Source organism: Neoarius graeffei, chromosome 5 (assembly GCF_027579695.1).
Source record: "Neoarius graeffei isolate fNeoGra1 chromosome 5, fNeoGra1.pri, whole genome shotgun sequence".
In the NCBI taxonomy this organism is placed as follows: Eukaryota; Metazoa; Chordata; class Actinopteri; order Siluriformes; family Ariidae; genus Neoarius; species Neoarius graeffei.
In genome coordinates, this window is record NC_083573.1 from 65341056 (window position 1) to 65358394 (window position 17339).

General features: G+C 43.5%; 1 protein-coding gene across 3 annotated transcripts in view; it reads right to left on the bottom strand.

The window, feature by feature from the left end:
* Positions 1 to 532: 532 nt before the first annotated feature.
* The window catches only part of fhl3a (four and a half LIM domains 3a), a 56477-nt gene continuing 39670 nt past the window's right edge, over positions 533 to 17339 (bottom strand). For all 3 annotated transcript variants that reach the window (XM_060922254.1, XM_060922252.1, XM_060922253.1), the window contains 5 exons: positions 11597 to 11775; positions 10614 to 10788; positions 8786 to 8955; positions 2493 to 2679; positions 533 to 2389 (listed from right to left, as the gene is read on the bottom strand). In XM_060922254.1, coding sequence (XP_060778237.1) covers positions 2238 to 2389; positions 2493 to 2679; positions 8786 to 8955; positions 10614 to 10788; positions 11597 to 11752 — 840 coding nt within the window. In that variant the 5' untranslated portion in view covers positions 11753 to 11775 and the 3' untranslated portion in view covers positions 533 to 2237. The remainder of the gene's footprint in view (positions 2390 to 2492; positions 2680 to 8785; positions 8956 to 10613; positions 10789 to 11596; positions 11776 to 17339) is intronic.

The following is a 17339-nucleotide window of genomic DNA, read 5'->3' on the forward strand; positions in this document are numbered from 1 at the left end:
TCTCCTTATTGGCCGCCATGACCCACACCTCATCCCATGTACTCCAGCCCATCTCTCTTCTTTCCTGTTCCACAGTCCATCTCCATATTGTTTTTGGTCTTCCTTTTTTCCTTTTCCCTTCTGGTGCCCAGGTCATTGCCACATTACAATCATTGTCTCGATCTTGGCTAAGAATATGACCAATCCTGTAGATTTAGTATATGTTACACCCATAATATATACTAAATCTACACTTGATGCATGGAGAGGTTCAGGAAAGTCAGCTTTAAAGCTACAGAATTTACTTACAAGATCATTAAATTCTCTCAAATCAAACAAGTCTGCTGTGTCACAGATCTGTGCAGAGTTTCCCAAAAGCATCGTAGCACAAAGATCATTGTTAAATAGTAGAGCGAGCACCACAATGAACACTCTCTCTCCTAGTTAAGAGGCTCTTAACATTAAGAGGCTTTTGGGAATCCCACCCCAATCATATTTTGATAAGGACTCTTTCTGATCATACTTTCACAGAGAAAATAATACTAAAATGGGATTAATTTATAAAATATTTATTAACAAATAACATCAACATTTAGATCAGACTGACTCTTTTTTTAAAAAACATTTTTCCCAATCTAAGCGTCAATATTACATATTTCTATAAACAATAAAAAAAGCATTAGCTAACTCTGACTAGCCAGCATCAAAGCTCAAAGTGAATACATACATTTAGACATATTTTGTGGCGAAATCAGGAATATTATCTTCAGTAACAAAGCAATAAACGATAAAGACTAGAAAGGAAAAAAAAAGAACAGCATGCATACCATTCTGCTGACATATTCATATTGCAACATACATTTTCATGGGACTTGCCCAGTCATTCTTTCAACAAACGTGAATTTAAAGAGAATAATTAAAAAAATCACAAACATTTAAAAGATTAAAGGAAAAGAGGGATGTTTTGCGCATGTGTATAGTAGAACAAAGATTATACAAAGAATTGAGAAATAGCAAACAGGCAGTGGTTTGTATTCTATTTATATGCAGTGTATACATGCTGTGTTTTTTCACTTATTATTGTCTGTGCACAAGATATGCTTAATTCAAGCCATAGTGCAAATGCATGAATGTTTTCTATAAAACACATCATTGCCAACATTTTTTTGTAAAAGTCACTTTTTAGTGTGATATACATCCATCCATTTATTTGAAATAACCCATTAATGAATTATCACATACAATATGCTTAGGAACAAATCAGATGAATAAACATCAAAAGTGCTTAAATACTACAGACCTCAAATAGTCACGCCAACATTTTTATCAAGTTTAACAGACTTGGATCAGAACTTTCAGATACAATGTCTTGCCAAGTATGTTCTTGTGGCCAATAATTCATATAATAATTTGTCCAATAGAACAAAATTCAGTCTTCTTTGAGAAATGAACAATGGTAGCGGGACAGAGCACTTTGATGTTTATAGAAAATCTGTCGGAGGTGGTTTATAGGTTGTAATCATATACTTTAACTACTCATTATCAACTCGCTCTGAACAGTTAGGGAGTAGTTCTACTGAACCAGGACAAAAAAGAGTGGATGAATTATGTCTGTACTAATTACTGTATGACACACTCCTGTTTGTAGTCCTGAGATGAGAGAGCTCTGGTGGTTTATCTAAAGTATTGCTTAAGCACTACTGTTGCTGAATGGAAAAAATGATGGACTGCTTTCCATCCCAACAAAGTAAGCAGTGCAGCTGAGGAATCTGCAGTTTGATGAATATAAAGTGAGACATGTAGCACTCTGAGCTGAGCCTGTGTTCTCTGCTTTGGGGTCAAAAAAATCCGACAATGATGGCATAAAGTTGTATAAAGTAAAAGCACACAGGGTGAGCAATGCTAACTAGTAAGGCACAATTCTGAACAGACTGATTTCTAACAAGCATAAGCTTGCACTCACTTTTGCAAACAAGGAAATTCTTAGACAAACTTATCTTTACCTTATAAGAAAAACAAAAAACAGGTTGAACCATCTGCCAAAAGGTTTTGTGTGTGCTAAGAAAACCACCCTGACTGAATATCAAATGGGGATATCATAACTACCACAGCTTTTGCTGAGTTAATCAGTATTTGTGAAAACTCCATGGACTCTGAGTCTGTAAGCATGGAGACGTGCATGTGTGTGTGTGTGTGTGTGTATACGCATGTGTGCATGTGTAATTGGCAGAACAGATAGTGGAGTGTAACTAAAGGCTCTATAGATTGCTGTTGCATTCACGGCACAGGATCTCATCCCTCTCAGGAAAGAAACCAGCTCCTACAAGTGACACAGAACACCGGGTGCAGGTGAAGCAGGACTGGTGCCACTGTCGCTCCTCAAATGAAATGTACTTCCCTCCACCAAAACCTAAGAACACACACAGACATGCATGAGCCAAACAAACAGGTCATTACACATAAAAACATATACAATCATTCCAACATACAGATGTATAGTTACTCTGATGTACCTGTGATTGGTTTGCTACAGGCCTCACACTTCTTAGCATAGAGGTTTCCAAAACACTTAAGGCAGTAGGGGCGGTCGTCTCTGGAGGTGAAGTGCTGGCCAGCTAGCTGCACTTTACAGCCTGCACACAAAAAGCACTCCTTATGCCATGGCTCATCACGATAGGTCACACCCCCTTTGGCCAAGACCTAAAAACAGAGAAACAGATTAAATAAGACACTGTATAATAGGACTCATTAATTAGATGTGGCATGGGACCAAATTTGTGCAGAGCAAATATTGTTGGGTGCCCCCTCCACAACAGACAGTGTGAAAGTATTACATTTTGTTGATTTACATTTTAAAAACAATATTTGATCCATGTTTCTTGGGTATAACATCATTGCCTTGTACACCTTCTGGCATGCACTTCATATAGCGCACCACATGTGATATTCAGCCACTGAAATAATATGGAAGAAACACAGAGCTCAAAGTTTCATGGTAAATGTACAACTCTGTACATAGTAAAAGTAAACACTCGAGGAAGATTAACGTGTATTCCCCTTTAAAACTTCTCTTACATTTTTTTTTGCTCGTACAATTTATTTTTTAAATGCCACTGCTGCTTGACACATTTTATCCAAAAGATAAATAAAATAAAAAAAATCTTTAAAACTGTTGCCAGTAAGTGCCAATACATTCAAGAGCTTTATTATAATGTGCCTTGTACAATGAAATTCATAGTTTGTTTGTTCTCACAGATTTCAAGGTGAATTGCACCACCCGGATTGCAACTAATGAATCTCATGCAAGTGGGGCAATCAGTGCTTTAATTACTTTTTCCTGCAGGCACTTACAAAACTGAACACACACACACGTCCAGAGTGAAACAAACTTTATTGTAGGTTATTTTCAAGCATGTTAAAACAAGACAAGCTGCAAACACCGTTTTTTCTCCACTAAAGTTACCCAGCGTGTGCATAAGTTCTGGGTGAAAACAAAAACAGTGCAGGTGAAATAAAGCACACGCTTGTTCTTGCACATTTCCTTGATTATTATTAGTAGGTACTGTGGCAGCGGGGGCGTGGTCAAGCATTGGTCTGTGACCGGAGGGCAGAGTCAGGGAAGGTAAGTGGCAGAATCACTGCACCTGATGTCAATTAACCTGTGTTTGTGTATCTTCCCCAGTGACCGTACCCTATATAAGGAGAGAGAGAGCAGAGAAAGGGAGCTCTCTCCCCAACCAGACGACTGATGTGCGTGTGTGCGTGTGTGTGTGTGAGAGAGACTGGGAGATTGTAAAGCTGAAAAGCTGCAAATAAAGAGTTTTTTTGGAACTCAGTTCTGGCCTGCCGTACTTCTGTGCTCTACCCACCCGCTCAAAGTCCTACAGTGGTGCCGAAACCTGGGAAGGAGCACAGAGGAGAACAGTCCCATGGAGTCCTCCCCCTTCACAGACCTGATCCACGCCCTCGCCACAGCCCAACAGAGCCAGCACCAGGCGCTGGTCGCCCACCGAAAGGAGCAAGTGCGAAGGTTCGAGGCCCTGGTGCTGGCGCAACAGGAAGATCGTCAGGCGTTCCAGCACCTCCTCGCGTCGGCGGGGTCCACCACCTCCATGGGCCCTCCCCACCTCATCCTAACGAAGATGGGCCCACACGACGACCCCGAGGTCTTCCTAGCGATCTTCGAGCAAGCAGCAGAGGCTTGGGGCTGGCCGGTGGAACAGCGCGCAGCACGCCTCCTCCCCCTGCTAATGGGCGAGGCGCAGCTGGCCGCGCTACAGCTCCCCGCCGACAGCTGGCTGGTCTACACAGACCTGTGCCGGGCTGTCCTCCAGCGTGTGGGGCGCACCCCAGACCAACAACGCCAGCACTTCTGCGCTCTACGCCTAGAGGAGGTCGGCCGGCTGTTCGCGTTTGGCCAGCAACTCCGGGACGCCTGCCGGCGGTGGCTGAGGGCTGACAACCGCAACGCCGAGGGAATCGATCTGGTGGTACTGAAGCAGTTCATCGCCCGACTTCCTGAAGGGACCGCGGAGTGGGTCCAGTGCCACTGCCCGGCGTCGCTGGATCAGGCCATCGAGTTGGCGGAGGATCATCTGGCGGTTGTTCCAACGGCAGGATCGCAGATTGCCTCTTCTCCTCTCTCTCTCTCTCTCTCTCCCCCCCTCCCCTTCTGTGTCTCGTCCTTGCCCCGTTCTCCCACCACGGAGGCGGGGGCCAGCTCCACCCCAGCCGGCCCGCTGCACCCGCGGTACCCTCCCGTTTCCCGCTTCCGTGTCTGTCTCTCACCACCCCTCAGGTGAGTGAGCCCCAGAGCGCCAGTGCAGAGAGCGAGCCTGGGCCGGTTTGCTGGCGCTGCGGGGAGCCGGAGCACCTCCAGCATCAGTGCTTGGCAATGGAGGTGGGCGCGGTGGTCCGGATCCCTGACGCGCCAGGAACTGCCCTCGATCGGGCCAGAGCGTATCGCATACCAGTGAGGTGTCCAAGGGGATACGTATCAGGCTTTGGTGGACTCCGGCTGTAATCAGACCTCAATCCACCAAAGCCTGGTGCAAGACGAGGCATTGGGGGGAGCACAATTAGTGAAGGTGTTGTGTGTGTGTGTGTGTGTGTGTGTGTGTGTGTGTGCGCGCGTGCATGGGGATGTTCATAACTACCCTTTAGTGTCGGTCCATATTCTATTTCGAGGGGTAAAATTTAGTGTAAAGGCGGCAGTTAATCCTCTCCTTACCCACTCGATAATTTTGGGGACTGATTGGCCGGGATTTCGGGAGTTAATGACTCATTTAGTGAAGAGTGGGTCCTGCCGTAGTTCAGCAGGGGGAGGTCCCAGTGTGGCATTGGCAGGAGCAGCTGTCACAGAGCCGTCTACATCATCTCCGCGTCAGAGTGAGGAGCAGCAGGCTCCTCCTCCCTCTCTCGGGGAATCCCTTGCGGATTTCCCGTTAGAGCAGTCGCGAGACGAGACTCTGCGGCATGCATTTGACCAAGTGAGAGTAATCGATGGTCAAACGCTCCAGCCAAATGCCACCCCATCCTTCCCCTATTTTTCCATTATGAAGGATAGGTTATACCAAGTGACGCAGGACATTCAGACTAAGGAGCCAATCACACAACTTTTGATCCCAAAGAGCTGCCGGGAATTGGTATTCCAGGCGGCTCACTTTAATCCCATAGCTGGACACTTGGGGCAGGATAAGACAGCAGCGATTGCGGCCTGCCCAAGGCCCAAGACCAAAAAGGGGGTGAGACAGTTCCTGGGGCTGGCTGGCTACTATCGTAGGTTTATACCTAATTATTCGGACGTCACCAGCCCGCTGACTGATCTCACTAAAAAGGGGGCACCAGATCCGGTCCAGTGGATGGAGCAATACCAGCGGGCTTTCTCTGAGGTGAAGGCTGCACTGTGTGAGGGGGCCACTGTTACACTCCCCTGACTTTTCTCTCCCCTTTATGTTGCAGACGGACGCGTCAGACAGAGGGCTGGGGGCTGTTCTGTCCCAGGAGGTGGAGGATCGCCCCGTGCTGTATATCAGCAGAAAGCTGTCGGTGCGTGAGGAGCGCTACAGCACCATAGAGAAAGAGTGCCTAGCCATCAAGTGGGCGGTCATCGCCCTCCGCTACTACTTGCTAGGATGCCCTTTCACCCTCTGTTCAGACCACGCGCCCCTCCAGTGGCTCCACCGCATGAAGGATGCCAACGCGCGGATCACCCATTGGTATCTGGCACTCCAGCCCTTCAACTTCAAGGTGATCCACAGGCTGGGGGCACAGATGGTCGTGGCGGACTTCCTCTCCCATCAAGGGCGGCCTGAGTCAGGCGGTGGGGGTATGTGGCAGCGGGGGCGTGGTCAAGCATCGGCCTGTGACCGGAGGGCGGAGTCAGGGAAGGTAAGTGGCAGAATCACTGCACCTGATGTCAATTAACCTGTGTTTGTGTGTCTTCCCCAGTGTCCGCACCCTATATAAGGAGAGAGAGAGAGAGAGAGCAGAGGAAGGGAGCTCTCTCCCCAACCGGACGACTGATGTGCGTGTGTGCGCGTCTGTGTGACTGGGAGATTGTAAAGCTGAAAAGCTGCAAATAGAGTTTTTTTGGAACTCAGTTCTGGCCTGCCATACTTCTGTGCTCCACCCACCCACTCAAAGTCCTACAGGTACTACTATATGCACTGAGCCACTGTGCTCCATTTCTCCACATACTCGTTGTGTTTATTAAATTAAAAATGTGCATGAGACCAGCTCACACATCGTTTCACATGCACTCACACAAACACACACCCGAGTGGTGAACTAAATTTGAATTTGGCACCTCATATGATGAGAACATGAATAAAAGTATTTCAATTTGTTTGTGCATGGTTTGTGCATGCAAAATACACGTGCTTCATTATTTCTTAAGTTATTAATGTTATAGGGTAGTCACACTAGTGGCGGAATGAGCCGGAATGCCGTCAAAATGAAAATTCTTTGTATATTCTGGGATATTCGAAGTGCATTCCAAAAATTCTGACTGCATTCCAAACATTCGGACCCATTCTTGTGGCCGGCCCGAATGTTTTACTCATGCTCAAAACATTCGAGGTGCATTCGAAGAGGAGAAATATCTAACGGCATTCAAAGTGTATTCTAACTGCATTCTGACTGCATTCTAAATATTCTTATGGCATTCCAACAGCATTCGAAACATTCTGATCATGTTCGAGGGAAAAATTTAAATGGCAAGCCACTTCAAATCCTGCCAGAATGTCCCGAATGTGCCTCGAATGAGCCGGAATGCCGTCGGAATGAAAATTCTTCATGTATTCCAGGATATTCGAAGTACATTCTAATTATTCGAGCTGCATTCTCTTTGAATTCTTAGACGTTCGAAACATATTCAGTGGCTATTCCGGGAGCGTTCTGACTGCATTTGAGCTGAATTCGTACAGCATTCGAGGCACCTTCCGACCAGACTTCGGGTGGTATTCGGGCAGCAATCAAACCGCACTCGTACGGCATTCGAAGTGCATTCTTAATATTCTGACAGCATTCTAGATATTCCTACTGTGTTCCAACTACATTTGAACTGCATTCAAAAGCTAATACACCTGGAATATGCAAGAATCATTCGAGGCGGGTTCAAAGCGCATTCTAAGTATTCGAACGGCATTCTTACAAAGCTGTAAGAATGTTGGTCAGTTTGAAATTCCCGCCCGAATGTGGCATGAATTTTGAAAAATTTTTCATTCCAGCTGGTTCTGCTTGATTCCTGCTAATTCTGAATAAGTGTGATGGGGCCTTTAATGGGGTGCTGTCATGTCATTAAACCATTTACCAGTTAATTTCTCTAAAACTGAGCAATTTTTTTTTATTTTGTGTGCACAAAAAATGCACAACTGAACTGAAATACTTTTATTCATGTTACCATCATATGGGGTGCCAAATAAAGCCAACGCAGAGAAAACCTCGCTTACGGCAGGCCCAGAGACGATGCAGTCAGGAGGAAAAGAGCATGCAGGAAACCGACAGTGTGTGTGTAGGAGAGATATCCGCTCATTTCCAGTTTGTGAGTTAATTGTTATGCATCTCTCCTGGGTTATTACCTGGGTCCTATTTGAATTGTCATGACCAGGCGTTAACCCATGTTAACTCACTTGGTTTGAACTGAAAAAAGAAGGGCTGAATATTGGTCAAATAACCCATGTCCAACCCTGGTCTTTGGTATGAAAGAGGCAACAAATTCTGTACAATTATATGACATGAAAATGTGTTGCAGTATGGGACTGGGTCAAGGTTGTGATCAGTTCGGAGCCTATTCCGTGAACACTGGGCATGAGGCAAGAATACATCTTGAATTGGACCCCGGTTCATTGTAGGGCCCTGTGCGCGCACACATTCACACATCCATTCACACCAAGGGGCAATTTATAGTTGCCAATCCACCGACCAGCAAGTTTTAGAGAACTGTGACGAAACTAGAGAACCTGAAAAAACCTCCTGTGGATATGGGACATAACCCAAGCTTGAACCATGGACCCTAGAGCTGTGACTTTACAATGCTACATTTTTTCTAACAGTGAATGTAATTGTCTAATTTAAGTTTTATTTAGTCTTTTAAGCACATATCCATAAGAGCAGGCCTGCTTTTCAGAAAAATAGTTAGAACATTTTTAGAAAGCTAGATCTGTTAAGCATCCGAAAACCCCAGAGGGACTCCATGTGTGACAGCTGAAATCCTGAGGAGGAATTTAATTTGGGTTGATTAGGTATTAGTAAGGCATGAGAAATTCTTGAAGCCTGGGTGTTGCTTTAAGGACCTGATACTAACCTGTTTGCATCGAGTGCAGCGAGGAGCAAACTTGTTTTCATAGCAGGGCACACAGTAGTGATCATCCTTATCTGGGATAAAGGACTTGGAGCCAATAGGCTGGTTACAGCTGCTGCAAATGAAACAGCCCTCGTGCCATGTGTTGCCAGCATACTCCAGCTTCCTCGTACCTGAGAGAAAGAAAGAGTCAGCAAGTTTATTCTAATTATTAGCACACAAAGAAAGTGGATCTTACAGCACCATACATTTAATTTACACAAAATGGCTTCATGCCCCAGAGCTTCAAGTGCAGCAGATGTTCTTCAAAAGGCCGTTCCACTGTGATCACACAAAGAAAGCTAAAACAAAGATTTCTAGTGACAGTATAATGACTTGATATTATTACGCTCAAAAAGTGACCTTCAAAGTCTGCTAGGTGTTCACAACTTCTCCAGATGAAAAGGACAGCTGAGGGTTTCTTCAGTTAGGCCATATTAAAGAGATCAGTATAGCTTTCTTCTGCAAAGGTAAGATAGAGGACATAATCCTCCAGGCTTTTTTTTTTTTTGAAGAAATATTCAGCTGGAACATGGCTTTTGAGTTTAAGACTCAGTGGGAAGAGTACAGAAGGAGTCATTTTCAGTCTAAAACCCATGGGGTGAAATTAATCTGAGAAAAGTGAACACACTTTGGTATGCAATGTGTGTTTAAGTGCATTTCTGTTACATAGACTGTATTGTTTCTGACTTTCTGTTCCCACATCACAGACAGAATTCCTGACCACTAACTATGTGCCTTTCTGCAAAATGAAAGCGTTGGTGTAAGATGCATGAAACAAGTTTTGCTCTGTTGGAACAAAGTATTGTCTTTACATTCTTGATTATTACTACGGAAAGGCACAAAACTGAACGACCTGTTTTGTACGTTAGAAAAAGGTCATAACAGAAAACTACAGAATTCTTTGTACTCAATACAAAACCCTTATTAACTCATGGAATCTTTTCCTATTTTATTACTCTTTTTTTTCTGGATGATACAGCCCTCGATGAAATAGCTTACAGGCTTATCTCCTCCTCTCATCAGATGTTTGGCAGACTGCCGCACACAAAGATTTGGCTGAGAGACAGCAAGATCAGCACACTGGCAATTACTGTCATATCTTGCCTTTATGCTCACTGCTTAAATTTTTGTCTCTCTTTCTAGTCCTGGATCTTTTCCATCTCTTCCTCCTACTCCCATTTTTTTCTTTAGCCAACAGTGCTTTCATGTTTGTGATTTTACCTGCATCACACTGCTCATGAATGGCCACCTCACCTAAGCACAGGATAAGCATTTATAGGCTTACGCACAATAGAAATGTGTTACATGTAAGGGTTTTACTCTTTTTCCTGGAGTTATTGAAAAAAAAGCTATACAGGATGTTGATGATGACTGACGATGAGAGCATTAAAAGTATTTAAATCTTCAGTTCCGCTACACCCGGGGCAGCAGTCTATTGAAGGCCACCATGCTCACACACATTCACAACAAGTGGATGTATTAAGTATGAATTTAGAGTAGGCAATTCACATTCTAGCATGTTTTTGGTGTATTGGAAGAAACCCTGAGAATCTGGAGGAAACCCACACAAATATGATTAGAACATGTGAAACTCAGAGACAGCGCTCAGGATTAAACCAGGGATCATGGAGTTGTAAGGTGGCAATGCTAACTGCTGCACCACTGTGCTGCCCCTCCTCCTCCTCCTCCTCCTTTTTCTGAAGGAAAATACTGCACTGCCTGAATAGATCTGACTGACACAAAAAAAAATCTGACTTATGTACAGACAAAATGCATGATAGGTTCATACCAGGCATGACAGTCTTGTCACAGGCAACACATTTGGAAGAGAATTCGTTGCAGTAACAGTCATTGCAAAGCAGAGCATCGTCCTGACTGGTGAAGGGCTCATCAGCCAGTGAGCGGTCACAGCGGAAACAGCGGAAGCAGTGCTCATGATAGTGCCTATCTTCATAGAACAGCTCCTACACACACACACACACACACACACACACACACACACACACAAATTGCCATACATTTGCACACCATGTCTGGGTGATCATAATATTCAAATTATACGCCATGACATTAGTATAATAAGTTTTGTGGGTAAAAATAACTGACAGAGAACTTGATAATACTAAGGACACAATGTACTGAAAGTTGCATAAACCTGGTTAACAAATGTGTTCTTTAAGAGAACGGTAACAAATTATTATCTAACCAAAGACATTTCCAATGATATTAAAATTTCCAGAGATAACATGCAAATCAGCAGCACGTTGATAACTTGTGCCTGTGTAAAAATCCAAAAATATCCATGCGTAAAAATATGCAAAAAGACAGGAATGTAACTTGTTGCTTGCGTATTGTGCAGTAAAGTCAAATAAAAGTTTACTGCCTCCTGCCCCTCAGTGTCAATAACTTGTCAGCCTGTTCAGGCTGAGCTCCAGATCTCAATTTCCTCCATGACTCTCAAATCATTTCCTGACTAATGTTTACTATGCACTAAATGATCTGCTTTGGCAGATGCTCTTTTCATTTAAAGGGGATTAAACCTGTGAGTAAATTGCTTCAAGCGGATTAAGCAGTTCATTTTGGTCATTGAAATGCTGCCTAATGTTTTATTCATTACTGTTTTGAGTTTATTGAAAGAATAATATTATAATAAATAGCTGTGACCCATTCTAGCTCAAAGGAACAGTCTGATGGTGCAGAGTCTCTGTTAATTATAGGGTCCTCCTTTGGAGGTGCAAAACAGTAATTTTCAATTTGTTGTTGGAAACTCACCCTCGCATCATGGCCTATCAGCTCCTTGCATTCATCGCAGGTGTTGGCAAACAGGCTGTCGTAGCAGGGGATACAGTACGGATTGTCCTCCGCCTGGATGTACTTCCTTCCATACAGGGATTCTTTGCAGTTGTCGCAATCAAAGCGCTCACTCATGTTTCCCTGGTCAGTGTCAATCTCTGTAAAACGCAGACACACACAGACAAAGACGGGTGAGCTGTTAAAAATATATGTGCAACGGAGCAGGTGGGAAAAAAGAGAAAGAGCGCTCTCTCATGAGAATTTACACATAATGCCCATTAACTTTTATAGGTCCGTGATAGCAGGCCAGGCACGCAGAGAGCTGCTGCCAGAAGTTACTGACACTTAATAACTCAGTAAAATCTCCTTTCCTTACTTTCAACACTCACTTTTGCACAAGCTCTGCATAAAATGGTTGTATCTCTCCCATAGAACGAAAGGAAAATTAGTATCCAGCTGCTGACAGTACAAACATCTCCTTGTCGCACATGTAAATATTTAGAGAAAAGTGTGTAGGCAAGGACATACAGACCACCTACTGTATAAAGAAGATGAGCAGATGAGTGGGAAGTATACAGAAGTAGACTTTTTACATAAAACATTCACACCACACATTTACACCTATTTACACACCACAAACTATAAACTAACATGACCTTATCACAAACTATTCATGTAACAGCCTTCTATTAACAGGACCAGGTTGCCAAAATAGCAAATAAATAAATAAATAAATAAATAAATGAAAATGCTGACAGAGAGCTGTATTGATTATCCATTTTCTACCACCCAGTAATAAGATAATCACAAACACAAATGAAACCAGAAGACAGTCATCTATATCCCCCGCCCTATATACCAATTATATACCAAGTTTCAAGATATTATTTGTCACATTTTTCAAGTTCTGCTGCAGGAAACCAGCCCTACCTCTTTACACTGACCTCAGCAGCCCATCGCATAAGCCCACCGGACCTTTGGTCCAGGTGAGCTAAAAATTAAAATTTCTCACATTTCTTAGTATCAAAAGGCATATACACATTACTTAAATCAACACATATACCAATTTTCAAGACCTTACCACTCATACTTTTCAAGTTCTGCTCTGGAAACAAAACCTCCCCCTAAGACTGACCTGAGAGACCAAGTCTGAAACTGTTTCCACGGAAACATGAAAAATTTAAATTTCTCAAATTTCTTTGTATGAAAAGGCACATCTACATCACCTTGTTGACATGTATACCAAGTTTCAAATCTGTATCATGAATAGTTTTGGATATATACTCCGGAAATGAACACTGCTCTTAGAAACCAAGTCAAAATCTATTCATGTAAAAATTTGAAAAATAAATTTTTCAAAAATCCAAAATAGCAAAAGGCACCAGTTCACATGTTACTTGATATGTATACAAAGTTTCATGAATATATATTCAGTAGTTTTAAAGATATGGCCCAGAAACGAAAACGTGACCGGACGGACAGACGGACGGACGGAAACCATTTCTATATAATAAAGGAGCGGTTCTTACAGTCTCTGCACTGCCTGTCTTACACAAGACCTCAGCGATCATATAATCATTAACTAGAAGATAAAAGGAAGCCAACACAGCTCCTCTGTTTCTTCTGGTCTCTTCTCAGATGGCAAAATTAATGTGGGTGTGAGTAATTTAGACAAAAAAAGGCACCCTTAAGATTAATAAATAATCAGCTGACATGCTTTTTCACTAGTATGACACCACTAACTCTTTCGAAAGAGGTGCTTTAAGAGCTCCCTCACACTACAGTGACCTATAAATTGGGGCATGGTGGTGTTCAGCACCACAGCCTGAGACTGCCTTTGCCTTACATCATTAAAAATCTACTAATGAAGAAGCTGTGGGGCCTTTCAGGTTCTGTTACATCCATCCTCTGTAACCGCTTATCCTGTGCAGGGTTGGGGGCAAGCTGGAGCCTATCCCAGCTGACTATGGGTGAGAGGCAGGGTACACCCTGGACAAGTCGCTAAATCATCACAGTACTGACACAGAGGTGGGGTTTACATTAGAACGTATCAGCGGATCATCAGATTAACGTTTTTAAAACGATTAGTGTGCACACAGCAACACCAATACACGATTCGCGTGCACACAGCAACACCAATACACGGATACGCTCGGCTCAGCAGGCATCCTGCGCTCCAAATCACTCCGCCCTGAACAGCGAGTGCCCTCTGGAGGGTGCGCACTCCGGCCCTGCGCAGCTCACAGAGCGCGTGAGTGAAGTGCACGAGCCACGATTCGGGACTGAGCCGCTGTGTGTGTGATCCCAGCGCATATCACTTACCACTTGCAAGTGGAAGGATGGCAAGCCTAAAGACAATCATAACTACACAATGGGCAGTATTTGCATCAGTATTTGCAGTATTTTCATACTTTTATACTCTTTAATGAAAGGTGATACAAGGCGGAAGTCCGTGCCGTTTTTCAGCAGTCGCGTCACATGACCAACGCCAGCGAATCAGGAAGGTGGATGTCACAGTGACGTTGTCCAATGACGACGCCAGCTAGAGCTCAGCACAGCGTATCTGCATATTCTCAATGTTTACACAGCACCGGACCAGACACGATCTAGATTGAATACGTGGACCCTGGCGGATTCCCGTTTCCCGGCGTTTCCAGGCGGTTTAATGTAAACGGACAGTGCATCCGCGAAGAAAACGAGACAGATATGGTCTAATGTAAACTTGGCCAGAGGCAAACAACCATTCACACTCAAATTCACACCTACGGTCAATTTAGAGCCATCAATTAGCCTAAGCTGCATGCCTTTGGACTGCGAGGGAAACCGGAGCACCTGGAAGAAACTCACACAGACACAGGGAGAACATGCAGACTCCACACAGAAAGGCCCCCATCGGCCACTGGGCTCGAACCCAGAACCTTCTTGCTGTGAGGCAACAGTGCTAACCACTACACCACCATGCTGCCGGTTCTCTTACACACGTCGCAAAAATCAAGTAATTTATTTTTATGGCCAAGAGAAAACTATAGCTTTGATAGCTGAAAATGAGTGTTTCAGTAAATATGACAGACATAAATATGATTTTTGCATAGAAAAGTAAAATTATTAGAATTATTTAGATTCCTTAAGTTTTGCACTAAATTGATTGACATTAATTATGTGGCTAAAACCCTCAGTGTATTTGTAACTTTTTAAGCTCTGTTACATGACGCAAATAGGGATTAGTTACTTAAAAGAAAGGTACATACAATATAGGCTTGATTAACTTATTTTGATTACGCCCAACCCCCCCCCAATCCACACAGTTTAACCCAAGGTCACTCTTTCCTCGTGCATTAGAAGATCCAGTTTAAGATTATTTTATTTCCTTTGAAAGTCCTTTGCTCCTCCTTATATCATTAATATATCAGACTGTATTCGGGTCTCTGAAATCTTCAGGTCTGTTGCTCTTGGCTATTCCACAGTCCTGGCTAAAACTCCAGGGAATCTGTGCCACTGCAGTCACTGCCCCAAGGTTGTGCAACAGCTTACTGCTGGACATTACGTCTGCTACCATGGCTATTGAGGTTTTTCACCCACGTGACCAAGTCATGTGAGGCTGCCATTTTGGACGGCACGGCTCGAATCAGTTTGAATGCGAGGAAGGCGACAAATGAAAAACATAAAAGAAAAAGAAGCGAGATGCAAAAAACACCTTCACTATCCAGTGACGTAGGGCATTTACAGGGCGAGCAGAGGGAGAGGTATTTGCAAAAATTGAGGTTAGCAGGCTTAGAGAACGACGTTTACCTGCTTCCACCAGGATTGTTCACTGACGTACGGAAGTACACGAAGCCCTCGTCTTTACCTGACTTCGGCCCACATGATCTGTATACCTATGTCGTTAAAAACCCATCGCCATACACAGGTATTGATCTGAAAGCGTATAAGAGTTTGGATACCTACAAATATTTTGTGTCAGGCTGGGTAACATGCCTACATCAGTGGGTCGTCCCTGGAGCCGGTGGTCGCCATCTTATTACAGCTAAGGTTTGTTCACATTTTCATTTACTTTCGGTCCTCAGGATAAACAAAATGTTATGAAATGTCATTGAAATAACTTCTTAGTCTGTTGAGACATGGCCCGTTATAAATTTGCTGTTACCAGGCAATGACCAAGAACTGTATTATTAGGGTCGGTGTCTGTGTTGTAGCAGTGTACTAGCAACTAGCTGTTAGCACTAGCTAATGTCAACAACATCATAGCTGGTATGTTACTGTAGCAATGTTTACGTTCAGTCATTTGGATGACTGTTAAAACCTTTCAGTCTCAAGTTTTTCCTTTACTGTATTTACTAGTTTACTGTAATTATGATCCGGCAGCTATTTACACCGGATCCAGTGTAAATAGCTGCCGGAGCGCGCTCCGGAACCTCGGCCGGAGCACTCCGGGAGCAAGCCGGAGCGCGCTGCTTAATTTGAGGGGGAGCAAGCCGGAGCGCGCTCCGGCAGCTATTTACACTGGATCCGGTGTAAATAGCTGCCGGATCATAATTACAGTAAACTAGTAAATACAGTAAAGGAAAAACTTGAGACTGAAAGGTTTTAACAGTCATCCAAATGACTGAACATAAACATTGCTACAGTAACATACCAGCTATGATGTTGTTGACATTAGCTAGCTTGACCTTCAAAATGGTGGACACCGGGGCGTCACGTGACCCTGTGACGTCAGGTGAAAAACCTCAATAGTCTTAAATGATGACTCAAACCATATTTTTAAATGTTAGCTTTTTGATTAGGTCAAGTGGCTGTTTCTGGCTATTGTGCCTGTTTTCTTTTAATGCATATACAATTGTGGCACTGACTGCCATCAGTTTCTCTGCATCTCAGCCATTATAATAACTGCTGCTACAGTATGAGTGGAATCACTGATGAGATCAAAGACAGTTTCTCAGCAGCTGGGCTGCACCTGGGATTCAAGCAAATAGCCATCTGATCATGACTCAGTATTGTGCCGCTAATGTGTCTCACTTCCTGATAGTAAGTGGTTAGCTTGAGCTTTGATACCGTCTGATCTTGTGAGCCAGTTTCATGTCCTGGAGAAACATGCATGGTGTATAAGAAACAGGATGTCAGTCTATAAGCACAAGGGGTTGGAATATTATGGTAAATACATGACTAAATGTATATGGGAAAGTTTTGCCTCTAACTGAAACTTGCAGATGTATGAAATTTTATAGACAGATAGCTTAAGTAAATTTTTAGTGTGTTCTTAATTACTGGTGTTCAGGATGAATTCATGCCTCTACAAAAGGAAAAAAACACAACATTCCAGTTACAAGTATATTTATGGCCTTAGGGGACAAGTAAGCTTTAGATATAATAACTTCCATCCACAAGTACACACAGGAGCTTTGGGCCTGCTGATTCCAAAACCTGATATACAGATACTGTTTTGTCAAGGGTGGGGATTGTTATTACTGCACTATAGCAATTGGCAAGCACTTAAAATATTGTACAAATGCAGCTAAAGCACACAAATGAATGGACAGTTTGGACATGAGAAACGAACTCCGGGCAGCTCATGATTTAGTTCTCAGAAAGAAGAGGATGATGTCATCATTGACCCTGGGTCAAAACATGATTGAACCCAGAAGCTGGGAATGTGAAGTAACCACTCTGCCTGCTCTTAAAAGACGCAGGCTGACTTTGGTTAAAACTTAAGCGGAGGGAGTGAGAC